The following is a 21,472-nucleotide window of genomic DNA, read 5'->3' as shown; positions in this document are numbered from 1 at the left end:
GATCCTCTTGCCTCAGCCTCTCAAAGTGCTGGGATTACAGGCATGAGCTATTGCACTCAGCCTGTGATAATGTATTTTAATTTAGATTGGAATTTTAACTCAGTGTTCTATGGAACTGTTAATAGGATTACATAAGAAAGGTTCTGTGTTTAGTGTGAGAAACTGGGCCAAATAAATTTAAACAAGATTCTTTAATGCAGGACTACTCAGAGCTCTGAAGTAATGATCACAGGGAATTTCTCAGAGCAGGGCAGGTATATGGCCTACCACAAACTTACCTGACCACAGAGTGTTTTTTTTTTTGTGGAGCAGCACTCAAAACCATTAGTCTCTGAAAGTGCAGTCAACAATTAGAAATAAGAGCAAGAGGCCAGGCACTGTGGCTCACGCCTGTAATCCCAGCACTTTGGGAGGCTGAGATGGGCGGATCATGAGGTCAGGAGTTCAAGACCAGCCTGACCAACGTGGTAAAACCCTCTCTACTAAAAATACAAAAATTAGCCAGGCATGGTGGCAGGCGCCTATAGTCCCAGCTACTTGGGAGACTGAAGAAGGAGAATCACTTGAACTCAGAAGGCGGAGGTTGCTATAAGCCAGAGAATGTGCCACTGCACTCCAGCCTGGGCAACAGAGTGAGACAAAGAAGAGCAAGAGATACATGGATTCCTAAGAAAATGGCTTAGTCTCAGAGTAAGCAAGTTTTTTCTGGAGTTGAGTCCAGAAAGTATCATTTATAGGGAAGAGTTTTTCAAAGTGAGATCTGAGGACCACCTGCATCAGTCTTGGGGTTCTTAGGTGCTTGCCTTTAAAATGCTGATTACTGACTCTACTCCTAGGGGAGGGGGTGGTGAGACTAGCAGCCTATGTAGTTCAAAATATTTGTTACCCCTTCTTGGGAGAAAATTATATTCCTCTATCTACTGTCAGATTTGGCCATTGCGGACTTTGCTGTAATATTCCAGCATAAATATGTAAAAGATAACTGTTAGAAAACGTAACCACATTATCACTATCACACCCAAGCAACTTTAATAAAAACAGTATCAAATAAATATTCAATGTTTAAATTCAGTTGTCTAATTTTCTTTTCCTCTGATGGTTTGTTTGAATTAGAGATTGATCCATGCAGAGTTGACATTCTTCTATAAAACTTGAAGGAATTAACTGAAGAGGTGGCTGGCCACCCCACCTCTGAAGGCAGTTGAGCTGGGGAGTATATGTCATTTATTTATGGGACTTAAAGTGACTAACAAGAAAAGCTAGGGTACAAGGTCATGTAAATGAAAAGTTACATGAAGGAAACCCAAGGGTGAGGGATACAACGTGGAGTCTGGAATGAGGCTTAAAGTGCACACCATGACATACACACCTACTTCATGTGGGCCACACATTTAAGCTTTCCAATAGTGAAGACAGAGAAATCTGGTCAGATATACCATTCGTAATGTCCTTAAGATGAAAGTAAATCCAGATACAGAACAATTATTCCCCATGGTGGCATGTGCCTGTAGTCCTAGGTATTTGGAGGGTTGAAGTGGGAGGATGGCTTGAGCCTGGAAGGATGAGACTAGTAAGCTGTGATTGTACCATTGTACTCCAGCCTGGGTGATAAAGTGACACCCCAACTCCAACAAAATTATTCTGGAAAAGGGGGGGTGGCAATTTCTTACAAGGATCTTTTTATAAAAATGGCATTCTGATAATCACATTCTGATAATAAACCATGACAGATACTCTGGGGCATACCCAGACCCCGAACTCTGTAAGGGAATAAATGAGGTGAACGTATTCATGTGTATTCTGTGAGCATGAAATACATACTTTAATGTTGAATATGTTCAGATCAACATTGTTAGGCTAAGTTCACACACACACCTAGATGTATGCCCCAGTTTGCCTGGCAGAGTTCCAGTTTATGCCTCTTATCCCCAGGTCCCATCTGGTTAACACCTCCTTTTATTCTCAAAAGTGTCCCAGTTTGAACTATAAAGTATATAGTTACCCTATAAGAAGGCTGTCCCCAATTCACCCAACTTCATTGAATTGTGTGTCCCTCAAGTCAAAGAGACAGAGGCTCCTCTGGTTGCCAAATTCTTTCCAGTGGATCTTTCCACAACTCTGTACCCAAATCTTTGAAGCTGTGTAAGCACTTTTGCTTATGCGAATACCTGTGTGATCATTTGTGTGCGAGCCAACAAACCAGACAGGTTTATGTATGTTAAAACAAGTTGTGGAAGACCACACCTTAGATTCTCGGGAGAATCCTGATATAATGCAATTTAGTAGAGCAATTTTGCAAAGGACAGCCACTTTTCAGTTTTGGGGATGGCTGCCTCGTCTAGCTTGATGGTGGCAACCATAGGGCAGTTACAGGGTTTTTCTTAAGAATCTATCAGTTGTAGCAGGTGGATACATGGATGGTTATAATGGACATCTATTATTTTTGCTTCATTCATTCAGTCATTCATCTGCTGGCCATCTCACCCTTAGATTTCTCTCTGACGAACTGTTCTGTTCCCAACTCTCAGTCCATGTGATTCTGGTGAAGCTGACCTAAGCTGACCCTGAAGGTGGAACGTGGGACCTAGGCCTAAGTCAATTAGCACATTATATTCCCTGGCTGAGTGATTGATTTAGGAATGGATACATGACATGTCGGGAATACTTTTGCTAGCAAATTCTGGAAAGAGGTTTAATGCTTAAGAGGATGTGGTGGCTAAAACTGGCAGGGCCACCTCGTTACACACTACACCTGAGTCAGTAGAAGGTGGACCACTATGATCAGAAAGAATCCTGGTTATGTGACATTTATCCTGATGCAGCTGTGTCTCAAGTCAGAACTACTCTTGATCTTTTAATTACATATATATATATATATTTTTTTGGAGTTTTGTTCGTTGCCCAGGCTGTAGTGGGATGGCGCTATCTCAGCTCACTGCAACCTCCACCTCAGTCTCCTGAGTAGCTGGGATTACAGGTGTGCGCCACCATGCCCGGCTAAATTTTTTTGTATTATTAGTAGAGACAGGTTTTCACCATGTTGGCCAGGCTGGTCTCGAACTCCTGACCTTAGGTGATCCACCCACCTCGGCCTCCCAAAGTGCTGGGATTACAGATGTGAGCCACTGTGCCCAGCTGGACTTTCTAGTTTAAGCCATTTTTTGCTTAAGAGAGGTTAGGTTAGGTTTCCTATCATTTATAACTGTAAAAGTCTTAACTGGTACAAAAATCAAAACTCTAAATTCTTTGCCTTCCTAAACATGGTCAACAGGTTTGGTCTGGAAGTATTTCAAAGCAAAAAATACCCTTTATCGTAGGCACAGAAAAACTTCTACATTGTGGCATGACTTTGAGGAACATTATCTGTCTGGAAAGCTTATCATTTGGAAATTGCAAAATACACCTTTATGTAACACAATGATTACACTTTTATGGAATTGTTGGCAATGAACTAACTACATTCTGGATGCCATCTCAAAAAATACAGTTTTAATTTTAGAGCAGTTATTTTAGCCCATTCTTTTTGAAAATAGTTAATTAGGACAACGAAGAATTTGTTGAGACCATTCCTAGTACATGGAAATAAAACCACAACATCAACATGTAGGTTATTACTTAGGTGTTTTCTCTAACAGAAGCCTGTGTAAGCAAAATAACCCCTTAGGGAAGAGTTGGACTTTTAGAACTTTCTGAGGGAGATGAACTAATTTTCTTCTAGGAGAGCGTAGCTCTAATGATTTTAAATGGCCCATGTAGTTGAACAAACGCTGGCCTGGGAATTAGAAAGCCCAAGTTCTAGTTTTAGCTCTAGTTTAGTAAATTAGCTCATTGGTTCTGACCAAGTCCTTTTAACTTCCATGTACCTCCATTTTCTACAAGACAAGAAATACAGGCTAGGTGTTAACTACAGTCTCCTCCAGCTTTAATATTATGATCCAATAACGCAGACATGGCCAATCTACTGTCTCTTCATCAACAGTAAGGTTTCATTATATGAGTAATAGATAAAATAGATAAATTATTTTATTTTATTTATTTTTTATACTTTTTGAGATGGAATCTCACTCTGTTGCCCAGGCTGGAGTGCAGCAGCATGATCTCTGCTCACTGCAACCTCCACCTTCCAGGTTCAAGTGATTCTTCATCAGCCTCCCAAGTAACAGGGATTACAGGTGCCTGCCACCACACCCGGCTAATTTTTTTGCATTTTTAGTAGAGACAGACTTTTGCCATTGTTGGCCAGGCTGGTCTCAAACTCTTACTTCATGTGATCTGCCTGTCTCAGCATTCCACAAGTGCTGGGATTACAGGTGTGAGCCACCGTGCCCGGCCATGAAATAATCTTAAAAGTGGCATTTATTTCATTTTGCCTTATATTCATGTATAAACCTTGGTTTCCATGTTTGGGTTGTTAGTAAAAATAAGACAAAAATAAAATAAGGAAGGATCAATGTCATGAAAACTAAGCCTAAAGCATGATGTTTATCTATACATTACTCAATAGGCACTTGTTATTGGTCTATGAATGTGAATGTGACATGGTCTTTGTCCTCAATAGGTTCCCTGTGTAATAGTGGTGGCAGGTAAACTACAGGTAAACTATAGAGGTTTTCCCACAAAAATGAGAATACAGGTTCTTAAGCTACAAGGGGAATGCTTAAATTGGATAGATAATTTAGAGCTGGTCCTTTAAAGGATTAGGATAATTTAAAAATAAATCAAAGGAGATTATTTGTTGAATGAATCTATGCAGGTAAACTCAGACTTTTACCCCTGGTGGATTTGCTCTGAGTTGAGGAAATGAGAGCTAACATTGAATGCCTGCTTTGTTTTGTACTGTCACCTATTTTACATGTTACCTCATTTAATACCCCTTTAAACCTCATTTTACAATCAAAATGAAATGACAGGAGCTGGAAAACGGCAAAATTAGGATTCCAAGTCTGGACTGGTTGTCCACAAAAGCCCTTGCTCTTGCATAATCATGCAATTTCTTTCAAAGAATAGAGAATTTTCTTCATAGCTTTAAAAATGTATAGATTCTGAAGCCTCTCACTTCCTTCCAATTAGTTGTCTACCTAGAAAATTATTTCTTCCTCTTGAGCTCATCACCCCTCCGTAGCGCTCCTTAGGATCAGTGTAATTTTTTTTTCTTTGACCTCACCTTCCTCTGACGGATTAGTGTAAACTTTCCCAGGTTTGTTAATCCTAAGAGTTCAGGAGCTTCTTAAAATGCAGGTTCCCAGGCCATAGATTCGGAATTGGATTGAAGCCTTGAATCTGTGTTTTTAACAAGCATTTGACTCGGCATCAAACTGGAGGAAGCACTGAGTTAGTGGACTACCTTAATTGATCTACACACTTTTAGTCTCTTCTTCCAACCTATTCTCTCCACCCCACCCCAGTCCGTTTCTCCGCATTGCCTTCAACGTCCCTGAAGACTTCCATATCATTTCACATTGTTTTATTTGGGGGCACTGTGCCGCAGTACCTGGGCGCACAGCAGGCGCCCAATATTTACTGACAAATCCAACCCACGAGGTAGTTCCTATTGTTATCCTTCAATCTGAAAATGAAACTAAAAGAGAAGTCGCCAAGTTGGGCTAGTTTGTAATATAATCATATTTCGTATTTAATCCAGAAAGCACTGCTTCAACTTCCACTGCGTGCAAACTTCCACTCTCGGGCCAGCGGTCCTCTCCCAAAGCCGGTCCTTCCTAAGTGTGCGGCCGCCGTCCAGGACACGCCACGCTCCTAGAAAGTCTCCTGGAGCACCGACCCTCCATGCTAAAAAGTGAGGCGGCGGAGCGCGCCCTTTTCTCCAAAATGGCTGAGCAGGATCACGTGGGCTCGGGGGCGGGGCCGGAGCGCTCGCTGGGGCCTGGCAGTGGATCACGTGGCTTAGACGGGGCGGTGGCCATGGGGGCGTGGCCGTCACACGGCCGGTCCCGCCAGGGCTGCGGCTCTTCGGGGGCCACGCCCCCCGGACCCTGGGGGCCTCGTGCACGGCGGGGGGGTGGAGCCTGCCTCGTGACCTTTTACCCCAGCATGGCTGCGCCCGTGGGACCGGTGAAGTTCTGGCGACCCGGTAAGGCCTTTGGTGGAACGCTGGTCAGATGCGGCGGCCTGACTTCGGTCTTGGCGCCGCGGCCGGCGCCCTGGGGCCTGCAGACTGCTCGCAGGCCTGACCTTGGCAAGCTGGGCGCTGCCGCCTCGGCGGGTGTACTCTGTGGCTCAGGCGCCCCAGTGGTACCAGGGATTCGGAGGGTGCTCCCCTAGTTTGGTCAGAAAATCTGTGTGACCTTGTTAAAGTCTTCCAGCCTCCTCGGGCCTCGCCTTCCTCGTTACTGATGCTTGTCTTGTCCACCCCGCGAAATGGGGAATCCTAAGGCTCCCCCTCGTGTCTCGTTACCGCCCTGGGATTGGGTTGGGGCCCGACAGACAATACTGCTCGCTGCTCAGGGCTTGCAAGCCCAAGTTATGGAGTCATACTGTTGGGGTTCGATTTTCATCTCTGCCTTGTAGTAGTAGGGTGACCTTGGGCGAGTCACTTAACGCCTCTGAGCCATGACCTCTTTACCTGTAAAATGGGCAGAACAACAACTTCTATCCTGTAGGCTTAAATGACAAGCACGACTCGTTGTCAGACTTAGAATAAATGCTCAAAAAAACGGAAAGTGTGTTATTTTCTTTTAGGGTAATTGTGTCTACAACGAATGTCTACCAGAAAAGGGAACACTCCTTCGTATTGGTCGCGACCCACTTCCTCTCTTGCAGACTAACACGAATCACAATCACAAAATCCTTTCATTTGTCTCAATATTTACTCATCAATCAGGTTTTTATTGAATGTATATATGCCACACCATACTAGATGCATTACTTCCTCTCTGCCATCTGTTTCTTGTAAAAAACAAAAGTTTTTAAATTACAGCTACCAGCTTGATTTTTTTTTCCATCACCTGCACCCCTGCCCATCTGGATGTGCAAAGTATATTGCAGCAAAAATGAAATGACACAAAGAATGTAATATAAGCAAAGCTTTTAGTTTTTCAGTGGTTCCCTGAAATTCTGACCATGCATATAAGTGATGTGAGAGAGAAACCCAAGCAAAAATGTGTTTAATGCTTTTTAAAAATTTGTAGTTTGTCACTTGACAGTTTTAGGATTCAGCATTTCAAGTCATCAGCCAGTTAGCCATCCTGAGTTTTATTTGCATCCAAAACTAGGAACGTATAAGTAAAGAATACTTTTAATTTATTCACGCTTTTAGTAACAGGTGAAAGTGTTAGGTATAATAAAGACCTGAATGAATTGTTTGAAATCAGACCAGGGAACTATTTTGGTTAAAGAATATGGAATTACTTTAAGAGTTCTATTTCATTATTTAGTTCATCCATCAAGGGTACATTTATTGAAAACCTAACCCTGTGTTCAGGAGATAAATATAGATGCTCAGGGTTCTGCTCTCAAGTTGCCCCCCTCTCTCTTAGTTGAATGTAAAGTTAGATGTCCTCTGGAAGAGATTTTACATTGAACCCTAAAAAGTGTGAACATAAGTCACTGGGCTGAATATTCTTGTCACAAAGCTCCTGTGCCTTCACATAGCATCACAGATTCTGAGTTCATAAGACCTAGGAGATGATAGTTATGGGCTGTCATCACTGTAGTGCCCCAGCAGGAGGCTGTATAGCATGGGCTTGCTCTAGGGAGGATTTGTATTCATTCACGAGGCAGCATACTCCAGTGCTGAACAGCGCTACCTTTTAGAAGTATCTTCCTTACCTCGAGTTGAAATTTGAACCTTGTGTCATTTACCTGTTAATCCTGATTCTGTCCTAGGGTTACAGCAGCAAATCAGCATGAAAAGTTATGGAAGCTGATCATAAAATTTAAACTAATTTTTCTCCTGAGTTTTCTGTTTGAGCTAAAAGTGTATTGAACTTCAACAGGTTTTCATGATGGGATATGGCTTCCCTATTCTTCATCATCCTGAGCACCAGTTTGCCATTGTTCTTAGCAAGAAGCTGGGGTGAAGATCTCTTGTTTAATCTGCCATCATGGCCGTTTCTGGAAGTAGCATTTCTCATCTAACCATTCTGACTCCATGGTTCCAACGGGGACTGTCATTTACTGCATCCCATTCCACTGGCCATGGTTGATTGTCTTGGGGTGGGGATTGGACCTAAGCTGGGAGAAGTCAGTCCTTGGCTGTCCAGTATAAAAGAACCCCCCCCAGGCCCCCATTACAACACATACTTGGGACTTCCCGGCCCCCTTACAGTGTCTTTATTTCTCTCCATAGCACTTAGGACCACTTTATGCACTAAGTTACCTTCCACTGAGAGGAAGAATTAAAAAAGCAAGTGAGCTCTGTGAGGGTAGTGCTGGCATCTGTATTGTTTGCTGCAGTGTTTCTATTGCTTAGAGCAATGCCTGGCACAAAGTGGGCCCTTGGTCCATCCTTGCTAGTCCTTGCTGGGTGAGTGATGAATGGTTGGTAGAGGATTGTAAGCGTGGACCCTGGCACTGCCAGCAGCCTTGTTTCTAGCTCCTGTAGAGTAGCCAGCCCAAGGGGCTAGAAGGAACCTGCAAGAGGTGCCAAGATGAGAGAAGGAGAAAGCCATGCCCGGTTTCTGTCATCTCTGAGCCTTATTGCCATCCTACAGTAACAGGATTCATCCTTTCACCACAGCTAATTCCCACTGGGTTTCTTTCACTGCTGTTAAGAATTCAGTAATCACATGGACATGGGGGCCAGAACTGAAGACACTGTAGACTGTTATACACAGCTCTGAGTGGGCAATTTGGAACTCGGGGGACTGCCATCTCGTTTGTTTTTGACACTGCGGTGAAGCCTTTAGGGAAGATTTTTGGTTCCTCATAGGCACTTTTCTGGATGCTTTCCTAAAGTTAAAATTGAATACCTTTGAGTAGTTTGAGATAAAAAGTATTGTTTCTGTTGTATACCTTCATCTTTGAAGATCTGTAACCTTAACACCTTTTTCTGTTCGTTGTATCAGAGAATCTGAAAAAACATTTCTGCTGCAGGTACAGAGGGGCCAGGTGTAAGCATTTCTGAAGAGAGGCAAAGTCTGGCTGAAAACTCTGGGACAACAGTTGTTTACAACCCTTACGCTTCCCTTTCCATAGAGCAGCAGAGGCAGAAGCTGCCAGTGTTCAAGGTACGTCAAGTAATCATGTTCAACCCGTGGGCTTGAATCGTGTGTCTGCTTAGCTTTATGCTCAGCCCTGAAGGGAATGTTGCCCTCCTCTTACTAGAACACAGTGAGCTCAGAGAAACCTTTATCCTAAGGGATGACTTTTCGTATTATGTATTTTTTAGTTAACCTTATAAATCTTGAAAGTCCTTAAGATTATATATATACACATATATACACATAATATATACATATGTTATGTGTATATACATATGTTGTGTGTATATGTGTGTGTGTGTATATATATGTGTGTGTGTGTATATATATATTTTTTTATTTTTTTATTTTTGTAGAGACGGGGTTTCTCCATGTTGGTCAGGCTGGTCTCGAACTCCTGACCTGAGATGATCCTCCCATGTCGACCTGCCAAAGTGCTGGGATTACAGGCGTGAGCCACTGTGCCGGCAAAAGTCCTTAAGATTTTTTCAGTTGCATTGTACATATTGGAAAACTGGAAGAATTAGAATGACATTTTTTCCCCTTCATTTCTTTCAATTATGGACAATTTCAAACATACAGAAAAGTAGAGAGAATAACAGTTAATTTCTATATAGCAGGTTACCAACATATGGCCAATTTTTGCTTTATTTTTAAAGACGTTTCTTTAAACAAGTTTAATTGGGAACATGAGATTGTTTCCGCTGAAGAAATCAGTTAATGGTCTGACTTCCTCTGAGATAGTGACGGGATCTTGGTATGGTTACTAACCAAGTTCACTTCCAGACACTCGATTTTATTAGTGCTTATGAAATGGATGTGTGCTCGGCTGCAAGAGACCGAAGTGCAAACTAGAATCCATTCAGAACATGTTCATTTATGGTTAACAATAGTTCTCCAGGACAGAAGGACACAGTTGATGTATATGCTTTCTCCCTGTTGGCACGTCCACATGGGAAGCCAAATTGTAATCAGGAAGTACAGAGCCAAGGCAAGTTAGAGAAATGTCATACATCCCTGATGAGGGGTGAATTCTCCCTGCTCCACAGGATGCCTCTGAAATGACCCGAGTGGGTGTGGCCACCAGCACCTGTGTCTCTGTCTTTCTCTTGGACGGTGCTGGATGAAAGGTGCCATGTTCTATCTATTAGTTTATTTAAGAGACAGTGTCTTCCTGTGTTGCTCAGGCTGGCCATGAACCCCTGGGATCAAGCAGTTCTCCTGCCTCAGCCTCCCAAAGTGCTGGGATTACAGGTGTGAGCAGTTGAAAAGTGCCAAGTTCTTACACTCAGGGAGTTTTTTTTTTTTGACTAGACTGTGCTGATAATTCCTATTCTATTAATATCTTCTTTTTCCAAATAGATAGAAAACAGCAGCCTTCTTAATTTAGCCAGATTGCCTTACTTGGAGTTTTATGTGTCTCCCAATATTTTAGTCACATGTGAACTGACTGTCTCCGGGTTTCTTCCGCTAGTGACTCACGTCATTCACTATGTGTGAATGTTAGCAAGTTTGACTCTCAGGAGATGAGATGATAGGTTCACTCTTGCATTCTCACCACTGAGGGACACAGTTTGAGCAGTGATGAAGGAGCTAGACTTCAGGGTTTGAACTCAAGCTCCACCATTTGTGTGCTGTGTGGCCTCATTTCCCCATTCTGAGCTTTTTTTCCTTATCTGTGATGTGGGACTAATAGTAGCACCTACCTCATAGGACTGTTATGAGGACTGGATTAGATCATTCATGCAGAGCATTTAGCAGGATACCTGATATGCAGGAAATGCTCAAGTACAAGGGAACTTATTGTTTACCCAAGTATCTAAATTTTGGCCTTTTCTTGACTATTTTTTGTCTCCCAGCTGTACTTATAAGATAACGTAAATGAAACAACAAATAGAAAAAAAGCAACAAGAAGTTGAGAAATGTTGATGAAATTAAAATGGTAAGAAGAAGGGTATAAGTTACTGATATAAAGCAAAGCAGAGTTTAAGTATAGTTGAGATCTTATAGGATGTTAAAGATAAATCTAGACAAAAAGGAAAAAAAACTTACCTTTACACCATCCCTTTTCCCATTCAAACAAAGAGTAAAAGTAGCTTTAAAAACAGAAGTTGGAGGCTGGGTGCAGTGGCTCATGCCTATAATCCTATAGCACTTTGAGAGGCCGAGGTAGGCGGATCACTTGAGGCAAGGAGTTCAAGACCCGCTTGGCCAACATGGTGAAACCCCGTCTCTACTAAAAATACAAAAAATTAGCTAGACGTGGTGGTACATGCTTGTAATCCCATCTACTTGGGAGGCTGAGGCAAGAGAATCCTTGAACCCAGGAGGTGGAGGGTGCAGTGAGCCAAGATCGTGCCATTGCACTCCAGCCTGGGCAACAGAGCGAGACTCCATCTCAAAAAACAAAACAAAACACATGTTGGAACTAAAGCAGCAACAAATCTTTAAAGATCATTGCCTCTTCCTCAATACCATTACCTGGCACCTGTTCCCTTGTCTGTAGGCTGCTGTGTAGGCAAAAGTGACTCCATCTTGGATGCAAATCTGCCGTGTTCACTTATGATTAGCCCTAGTCTTGTAAATGCCTCCTGATCTCTGCTTTGTGTCTTGTCCTTAGTGTAAGAACATGTCAGCCTCTCTGGGGGCAGAGGCTTCTTGTTTTGTTTTGTTTTTTCCCAAAAAGAGTCTACACATAAACAAGTAGATACGTGTTTGCCATTAAAAAAATGCAATTGCTAGTTTATTATTCACACTCTTCTATATCTTACCTCCTTTTTTTTTTTTTTTAACATATCTTGTAGATCATTCCATATCAGTACAAATAGATATTTCCTCTTCTTATTAACTGCAAGTTATTCCATTATTGGAGTATTTTGTAACTGATTTAACCAAACTTTTTGTTGATCATCATTTAGGCTGTTTGAATTTTTGGCTATTATAAACAACTCTGTAGTGGGTATGCTTGTATTTATGTCTTCGTGCACATGTAGTAGTATGTCTATAATATAATTTCTTATGAGTGAAAATCTTTTTTATTTTTGAAGTGGAGTTTCTCTCTTGTTGCCCAGGCTGGAGTGCAATGGCGTGATCTGGGCTCACTGCAACCTCCACCTCCTGGGTTGAAGTGATTCTCTTGCTTAGCCTCTTGAGTAGCTGGGATTACAGGCATGCGCCATCATGCCCGATGAATTTTGTATTTTTAGTAGAGATGGGGTTTCTCCATGTTGGTCAGGCTGGTCTCGAACTGGCGACCTCAAGTGATCCACCCACCTTAGCCTCCCAAAATGTTGGGATTGTAGGCATGAGCCACTGCGCCCGTCTTTTCTTTTTTGGTTGGTTGGTTGTTTTTTGAGTGAAAATCTTAAAGGGCACATGCATTATGTGTTTTGATAAGTGTTACACTTAATTGCAGTTGTTTCACCTCATACTGAGAGGAATAGTACCTGAGAGTTAGAAATACATTTCAATAGTTCTTTTTAAAATTTACTTTCCTTTGAAAACAGCTCATTTCACAATGTTTAAATATTGTTGTTTAGGTCTTCTGAGACAATGTATGGCTATTTACAATGTGTGTTATTCTTTTTCAGCTTAGGAATCATATTTTATACTTGATAGAAAATTATCAGACAGTGGTGATTGTTGGTGAAACGGGATGTGGGAAGAGCACACAGATTCCTCAGGTGAGTACATATTTAATATGTATCTTTACATTTCAGTTAAGCTGGAAGGATTTTATAGCTTGAGAACTCTTTACTATCATTTACATTTTTTTTTTTTTTTTTTTTTTTTTAGTCAGAGTCTTGCTCTGTCGCCCAGGCTGGAGTGCAGTGGCGTGATCTCAGCTCACTGCAACCTCACCTGCTCAGTTCAAGCGTTTCTCTCCCTGCCTCAGCCTCCCGAGTAGCTGGGATTACAGGCATCCGGCACCACGTCCAGCTAATTTTTGTGTTTTTAGTAGAGATGTGGTTTTATCATATTGGCCAAGCTGGACTTGAACTCCTGACCTCAGGTGATCTGCTTGCCTTGGCCTCCCAAAGTGCTGGGATTACAGGGGTGAGCCACTGCGCCTGGCCTATCATTTACATTTGTAAGGTCTCCACTTAGGAAATATTCACTTCAACTACATATTTTTTTATCGAACTTTTGGGGCTTATAATTTCTTTGATTAGTACTAAAGTAACAGTTTGTCTTTGATTTTTTATAATTCCAAAATAGTAATGGAGTAGCCATCCCTGAAAGTTACAATGGACACTCATTCAAAGATGTGTAATACAGAGTTTTTATCCTTAAATAGTTACAGTTGAAGAGGTGGGGTAAAATGAATATTGTTATGATTGTAAATAAAAATTTACTATTATAGAATTATGCAGTGCTATGGAATGATTCTTTCTTACTGGGGAAAATCATATTTGGTGTGGATAGGAGTAGAAAGAAGGATCAAGAAGGGCCTTGTAAAGGAACTGGCATTTGAAATTGACCTGAATTATCCGTGGGAGCTGACTAAGAAGTTATTCCAAGCCAGTGAATATTGTGGTTAGAGGTATTGGGGTGGAGAAGTGTAGGGTGAGTTCAGAGTGTGTCTTAAGAAATTTGACTTGAAGACTGAAGACTGACCAGGCTTGAGAGACCTTGCAGGTGCTTCTTTCCTTTTTTAATGTTAATTTTCTTGAAGTATGAAATATGTGTAGGAAAGTACCAAAGTACCTATATCATAATTGTACACCATGATCCATTTCCGCAAGTGGAATACAACTGCGTTACCAACACCCACATCAAGAAACAGAACATTACCAAAACCCCAAGAACTCTTCTTCTGTGTCCCATTCTAGTCTCTAACTGCCCTCTCTGCCCACCCCTACAATCATGAATACAATTAACTTATTCTGCTAGTAACATTATAAATTCGTTTTGCCTATTTTTGAATTTTATAAAGGAGTAACATACCTTCTTTTGTCCAACATTATGTGTTTGAGTCTTCCCTGTTGTTGAATTAGTTGCAGGTGGATCACAGGGTCAGCAGTTCGAGATCAGCCTGACCAATATGGTAAAACCCCATCTCTACTAAAAAATACAAAAATTAGCCAGGCTGGTGGTACATGCCTGTAGTCCCAGCTACTCAAGAGCCTGAGGCAGGAGAATCGCTGGAACTCGGGAGGCAGAGGTTGCAGTGAGCCGAGATTGTGCCACTGTACTCCACCTGGCAACAGAGCAAGACTCCGTCTCAAAAAAAAAAAAAAAAAAAAAAAAAAAAAAAAAAAAAAAAAAAAAAAAAAAAAAAAAAAAAAAAAAAAAAAAAAAAATCAGAAGTCACAAAGGGACGTAAAAAGAGAGATTTCCTTCTGCCCTGTCTTCCTGGTACCTGTTTCCTTTGTGCAGTTATAATCAATATTGTCAGTTTTTTGGTAGAAATTTTTTCATGCATTTACACAGAGAGAGAGAGAGAGAGAGTGTGTGCGTGTGTATGCACATATATGCCCTATTTTAAACATGAAATATCTATACATGTTTTAGTATGCCTTGTCTTTTTTTTTTTAACTTATTTATTTATTTATTTTAGACAGAGTCTTGCTCTGTCACCCAGGCTGGAGTGCAGTGGCGCAATCTTGGCTTACAGCAACAACCTCTGCCTCCTGGGTTCAAGCAATTCTGCCTCAGCCTCCTGAATAGCTGGGATTACAAGTGTGCACCACCACACCCAGCTAATTTTTGTATTTTTAGTAGAGAGGGGTTTCACCATGTTGGTCAGGCTAGTCTCGAACTGCTGACTTCATGATCCGCCCGCCTCTGCCTCCCGAAGTGCTAGGATTACAGGCATGAGCCATCACACCCGGCCCTACTTATTTAGTTTTAAAAAGTTGTTTTGAATTGACACATTATGCATATTTATGAGATACAGTGTAATGTTTTGATATGTGTATATGTTGTATAATGATCAAATCAAGGTTGTTGACATATCCCTCACCTCAAACATTTATCATTACTTTGTGGTGAGAACATTCAGAATCCTCTCTTAGCCATTTTGAAGTCTACAGCACATTGTAACTATAGCTACTCTACTGTGCAGTAAAACACCAGACCTTGTTTCACCTAACGGTAACTCTGTGCTTGTTCACCAGCCTTTTATTCTCTGCACTCCCTGTTACCCTCTCTCCTTTGCAGCCCCTAGTGTTCACCGTTCTAGTCTCCACTTTTGTAAGATCAACTGTTTTAGATTCTGAGTGAGATCATGCAGTATTTGCCCTTCTGTGCTTGGCTTATTTCACTTAATATGATGTCCTCTAGGTTCATCTATGTGTCGCAAATGACAGGATTTCATTCTTTTTTTATGGCAGAGTAGTATTCTGTTGTGTATATGTGTGTATGTATCAGATTTTAAAAATCCATTCATCTGTTGATGGACACTTAGGCTGATTCCAAATCTTAGCTGTTGTGAATAGTGATGGCAATGCAGATGTCTCTTTGATGTTCTGGTTTCCTTTCCTGTGAATAAATACCCAGTAGTGGGATTGCTGGATCATATAATAGTTCTGTTTTTAATTTTTCAGGAAACCTCCATATTGTTGTCCATAGTGGCCGTACTAGTTTACATTTCCACCAACAGTGTGCAAGGGTTCCCTTTTCTCCACTTTCTTGCCAACATTTGCTGTCTTTCATCTTTTTGATAGTAGCCATTCTAACTGGGATGAGGTGGTAACTCATTGTGGTTTTGTTTTGCATTTTCCTGATGATTAGTGATGTTGAACATTATTTCATATATATATTAAATAATAAACCTGTTGTGCATCTTCTTTTGAGAAATGTCTATTCAGATCTTTTGCCCATTTTTTTTTTTTACTTAAGTAAAATACTGAGTTTTATTGCCATGTGTTTTTTCGTCTCCCCACCATTGCCATGTCTGACCACCGCTACTACTACGTCCATAACATTCCATACATACCTAAAACCAAACAAAGGGTGGAATTCCTTTTTAAAAACTAAACAGGCATTTTGGACAACACATTCTTGGCAATGGAACCTGGGCAATATTTACCAAACACGGTAAGGAAAGTTCTCACTCTGTATTATAAAAAGGACAGCCAGATATCAACTTGCAGAATGAAATAAGATGGAAAATTTTTAACAGATTGTTTGAACTGTTTTCTTAAAGAGACTTCGTCCACTGCTAGGGTTCTTGAATAGCCTCCTGGTCAGTCATCCAGAAGCAATTCTTCACATAATTGATGAACTTGGCTTCCACTTCGGGAAGAGAACCACCTTTTTCTGTACTTGTTTGCATTTTTGCTTTAGTGTCTTTTACAGAACTTTTGATGTTTTGATCTAGGTGTTAATAGTTTTGAGTCATTTCCATTCTGACTTGACTTTTGTGCATTTTTGGCTGGAGTATCTTGTATAGGTTTCTTCACTGGCGCTTTTTTTTTTCAGTTTCCTCATCATCAAAATCATCATCATCATCATCGTCTTCAGCAAGTTTTACTTTTTTCTGTGGAGCCTTGCTACCACCTCCAGGGGCAGATCGCCTTCCAGATATATTTAAGAGTTTCACATCTTCCTCCTCTTTATCTTCTGACTCTGCTGACTCTTCTTACTCCACAGCTACTAAATGCTGTCCACTAGCATACGCTGGCCCTGAACCTCACTTCAACTGTAAGAGCACTGGTGGTGTTATTTCAAAGCCCCCAAGGGAAACATTGGCTGTACAGACATTTTCAAAGTTGCCAGTGTTACTTTAATTGGACTGCCTTCGTAACTCATTGCCTCTGCTTCAACAATGTGTAATCCATCCTTTGCACCAGCCCCTAAACTGACCGTTCTTAAAGATAACTGGTGCTCATTTTCATTATTGTCCACCTTAAAGTGATTATCTTTGCCTGCCTTTAGTTCACAACCAAAAAGATAGTTCTGGGGCCTCAGAGGGCTCATGTCTGTGTGCATTGAAACTTCCATGGGGTGGTGGCATGTACTTAGGTGGGAGAGAAGGTGTACGGAGATAAACGACTCCTGCTTCAGACAACAGCCGCGCAGGGCGGAATCACACCCTTTTACTCATTTTAAATTGGAGTTTTGTTTTTTTGCTATTGAATTGTTTGAGCTCCTTATGTATTCTAGATATTAACCCTTTATCAGATCATAGTTTGCATTTATTTTCTCCCATTCTGTAGGTTTTCTCTTCACTCTGTTGATCATTATCTTTGTTGTACAGAAGCTTTTTAGTTTGATGCAATCCCATTTGTCTGTTTTTGCTTTTTGTTGCCTGTGCTTTTGAAGTCATATCCAAAAAATCCTTGCCCATACCAGTGTCATAAGTTTTTCCCCTCTGTTTTTTTCTGGTAGTTTCATAACTTTGGGCCTTTCATTTTAGTCTTTTATCCTTTTTAATTTTATTTTTATATGTGGTGAGATGGAACTGGTTTCATTTTTCTGCATGATTATTCAGTTTTCCTAGCACCATTTATTAAAAAGATTATCCTTTCCCTAAGATGTGTCCTTGGTGCTTTTGTTGAAAACTCACTTGGCTTTAAATGTGTGGATTTATTTCCGGGTTCTCTGTTCTGTTCCATTGGTCCATGTGTCTGTTTTTATGTGAGGACCATGCTGTTTTGTGTATAGCTTTGTAGTGTGTTTTGAAGCCAGATAATGCCTTCACACTTTGTCTTTTTTTTCACATAATGTATTGTTGTTTTTTTTTCAGTTCTGTAGATTCTAATATGTGAACATAATTTTCCAATCCCCAAATGAGAGACTTTTAGGTTGTTTACAGTTTTGTATTATCACAATGATTGCAGTGGAATCAATTTACACGTAAGTCATTTTGCACATATATAGATACCTTTATAGAATAAACAAAATATGGAGTTGCTGGCTCAAAACACGTACATTTGAATTGAATTATTTTAAGGAATTGTATTTTATTGTAAACACTTTTTAAAAACAGGAAATACATTTACATGGTTCAAAATTCAAGAAGAACAAGGGAATAAATGGTCAAAAGTGAATCTCCTAAGCTTTGCTATTGAAAATGACTAGATCATTGTAATAGATTGTGTTATTGATCCAAATATCTGCTTCCCCTCCTATGGAGGAGCATTCCCTTTTCTCCTAGCCACTCGGTTCCCCGTCTCTGAGACCGTCACTGTTTCCAACTTATTGTGAAGCTAAATTTGGGTTATGGCCTGGGGAAATTGGGATGGCTGAGGAACTAAAGATTACAGCAAGGATATGGAGCAGGTTTTTCTCTTTTGCTAGATTTATGTAATTCCTTTCCTTGGGAAAAAACAACATGCAAAAGTACCAAATACTTAATAATTTTGAAATTCTACAAACTATATGTAGAACCTAGGTGATATATATATATATATATATTTTATTAGAGTTCTGTAAAAAGAAAGAAAGGGCTATGAATATAAGCTCATCTTAAGTACAGTTTTTATTAGTACTGTTATTGGTGGAGTTCTTCCTAATTCTGTTCTTTAGCTAGAGGCCCAGATTTAGTGATTTTTAAAAAGAGTGGAAAACTATCTAAAAAATAATAATAATAAAAGAAAAAAAAAAGGAGTGGAGAACTCAAGTGGACTTCAGCTATGTTTTAGTGACCTCCCTCCATGACATCAGCACTACACCTGCTTTTTCAGTATCTTTAAATTTCCACCTCTCAGCAATCATAAGCATGCTGTAGAAGTCTGAATCACACAAGGTATTGAGGTGACTAGCTTTATGAAAGGTTTATTTTTATGGAATTTATTTTTCTTTGACTTAACACTACTGCTAAGAGATTGGCTATGTGTGTTTGAAGTTGGATAATATGTTGTGTTCTGTTTATGTGTCATGATTGTGGTTTGCTGAGCTTGAAGTCCAGGACACAGATTTTTATTTGTTTCCTTGGACAAATTGTGTGGCCTCTTTGTTTCCTCATCTGTGTATTGTTGATGATGATGTTACCTTCCTTATAGGATTTGTTTTGAGGATTAAATGAGGTAATGCGTATAAGGCACTCAGCACAGTTCCTGGCACTTAGTAAGGTACTCATTGACTCTTAGCTATTATTCTTACAGTTCTGTTTTTGTATTTGCATTGATTGTGGTGGTTGGTAGTGTTTTGTGTTTGTATTTAATACAAGAGAAACTTTATAGTTTTTATAGCAAAAACCCTATATTATCTACAACATTTTGTTTCTTAGTCATTTTCTAAACTTTATTTTTAACTACTTGTAGAATAATAGAAGAGTTACAAAAAATAATACAGAATTTCCTTATACTCTTTATTTTACTTCTAATACAGAGATCAAAATCAGGACATTAATGTTGGTACGATATTAGTAACTAGACTATAGATCTTATTTAAATCTCATCAGTTTTCCTACTAAGGTTCTTTTTAAAATAATTCTAGGACCCTACATTGCATTTAGCTGTTATTTCTCCCTAATCTTCTCCAGGGTATGCGAATTCCTCAATATGTCTTCATCTTTCATGAACTTGACACTTTAAAAGAATAATGGGATTTACTTTGTGGAATGTTCCTCAGTTTGGGTTTATGTCATGTTTTCTCAAAGGAGCTTATATATTTTTGGCAAGAATACTGTAGAAATGTTATTGTATCCTTAGTGCATCCTATCAAGGGTTTGTGATGTTGATAGGCCTTGTCACTGGTAATAGCAACCTTGGTCACTCGGTTAAGGTTCCAGGTTTCACCTATGAAGCTACTACCTTCCCCTTTTTAGTTGATGTGTATCTTGGGGGACATATTTTCACACTGCAAATATTCTGCTTTTCTTCAAACTCTCACCTACTAAGCTCAGCACCCCCCACAGTGGATCCTGTCTGCAGCAGTGGTAATTTTTCTCCTCTTTCCCTCTATCTTTATTAAATGGAATTTTCTGTAAGGAGGACCTGTGCTTTGTTCCTTATTTATTTATTTGTTAGATTATTTGTGTCTATCAATATAGATTCATAGATACTTGTTTTTTCTATGCATTAAAACCCCATACTGTCATTATTTATTGTGTTGCTCAAATTGTTTCATCTTTGAACATTAGGAGCCCCTTCATTTTGGCTCCTGTTTTCTTTCTAAAAGCTTTCATTTTTTTTGACCACCTCCTTACTTTCTAGTACCACAAGATGCTTCAGGCTTGAGGTATATTTTCCCTACACAAGCCCTGGTTCCTTTTATTGGAGAATGGTGTTTAGAAATCATCATCTGGGGCTGGGCGTGGTGGCTCATGTCTGCAATCCCAGCACTTTGGGAGGGTGAGGCGGGTGGATCATCTGAGGTCAGGAGTTGGAGACCAACCTGGCCAACATGGCAAAATCCCGTCTCTACTAAACAAATACAAAAATTAGCTGGGTGTGGTGGCAGGAGTCTGTAATCCCAGCTACTAGGGAGGCTGAGGCAGGAGAATTGTTTAAACCTGGAAGACGGAGGTTGCAGTGAGCTGAGACTGCGCCAGTGTACTCCAGCCTGGGTGACAGTGAGACTGTCTCAAAAAAAAAAAAAGAAATCACAATCAGGATCTGGGTGCTAGAGTGCTCATTGCTACTGAGATGCCATTGCTGAATCTCAGTGAGCAGACTTAGGAAATATATTTATGAATATTGAGCCATACGTTATAAAAGCATCCAGCTGTCTGTGTCTGTCTATCCATCTATATCTTAAACACCATGAGTTTATGAAGATGTTTCTGATTCCAGTCTAATACCATAGGGCTTATTTGAGCCTTTCCTTATTTATAACTTATCTGCAACAATGAGAAGCTTAGTCCTCTTTTTCTGCAGCTTATGTATGGATTCATTAAAATAGTTTCAGAATTGCTAACCCATGATCTTGTTTGGATACTTACTAATGTTTACTAACTAGATTACAGCATTTATTTACAGTTCTTTCTGTCTTATCCTTATAACATCAAGCCAAGATATGTTTTTCTATCATGAGTTAGGTTAATTCTTTTCTTTTCCACCCCCTCCAGTGTGGTTCTGTTATTCACTTGTAGTATAGAAAGGGTCATCTGTTAGTGCTTGTATTTCCTTTAGGTTTCCCTCCACATCCTTGTTGGTCTTATTTGTCTTTCGGGTATTTGAAAAGTATGTGAAACATGCCTGTGGTTCTGAGAGTCAGAGCTACACAAAAAGATCTATTCAGAGCATTGCTACTCCCTCTTCATCCCTGTTACCGTGCCTCCATTTCCTTTCTTTCTATACCTTTCCCAACCATTTCCTGTAGACAACCATTTTTTTTAGTATCTATATTGTCCTTCCTTTATTTCTTTTGAACATATGAGCAGATACATGCAGTAACTTTTAAAATCTTTTTTTTTTTTTTTT

General features: G+C 40.1%; 1 protein-coding gene across 1 annotated transcript in view; it reads left to right on the top strand.

Annotated features, from left to right (window-relative positions):
* Positions 1–5,952: 5,952 nt before the first annotated feature.
* The window catches only part of DHX35 (DEAH-box helicase 35), a 78,046-nt gene continuing 62,526 nt past the window's right edge, over positions 5,953–21,472 (top strand). The window contains exons 1-3 of the mRNA XM_017511962.2: positions 5,953–6,088; positions 9,052–9,185; positions 12,749–12,841. Coding sequence (XP_017367451.1) covers positions 6,049–6,088; positions 9,052–9,185; positions 12,749–12,841 — 267 coding nt within the window. The 5' untranslated portion in view covers positions 5,953–6,048. The remainder of the gene's footprint in view (positions 6,089–9,051; positions 9,186–12,748; positions 12,842–21,472) is intronic.

The sequence above is a fragment of the Cebus imitator genome, unplaced genomic scaffold (genome assembly GCF_001604975.1).
Source record: "Cebus imitator isolate Cc_AM_T3 unplaced genomic scaffold, Cebus_imitator-1.0 Scaffold18, whole genome shotgun sequence".
Classification (NCBI taxonomy): domain Eukaryota; kingdom Metazoa; phylum Chordata; class Mammalia; order Primates; family Cebidae; genus Cebus; species Cebus imitator.
The sequence above is the reverse complement of the archived record's forward strand: the minus strand, read 5'-3'. Positions and strand labels throughout refer to the sequence as shown.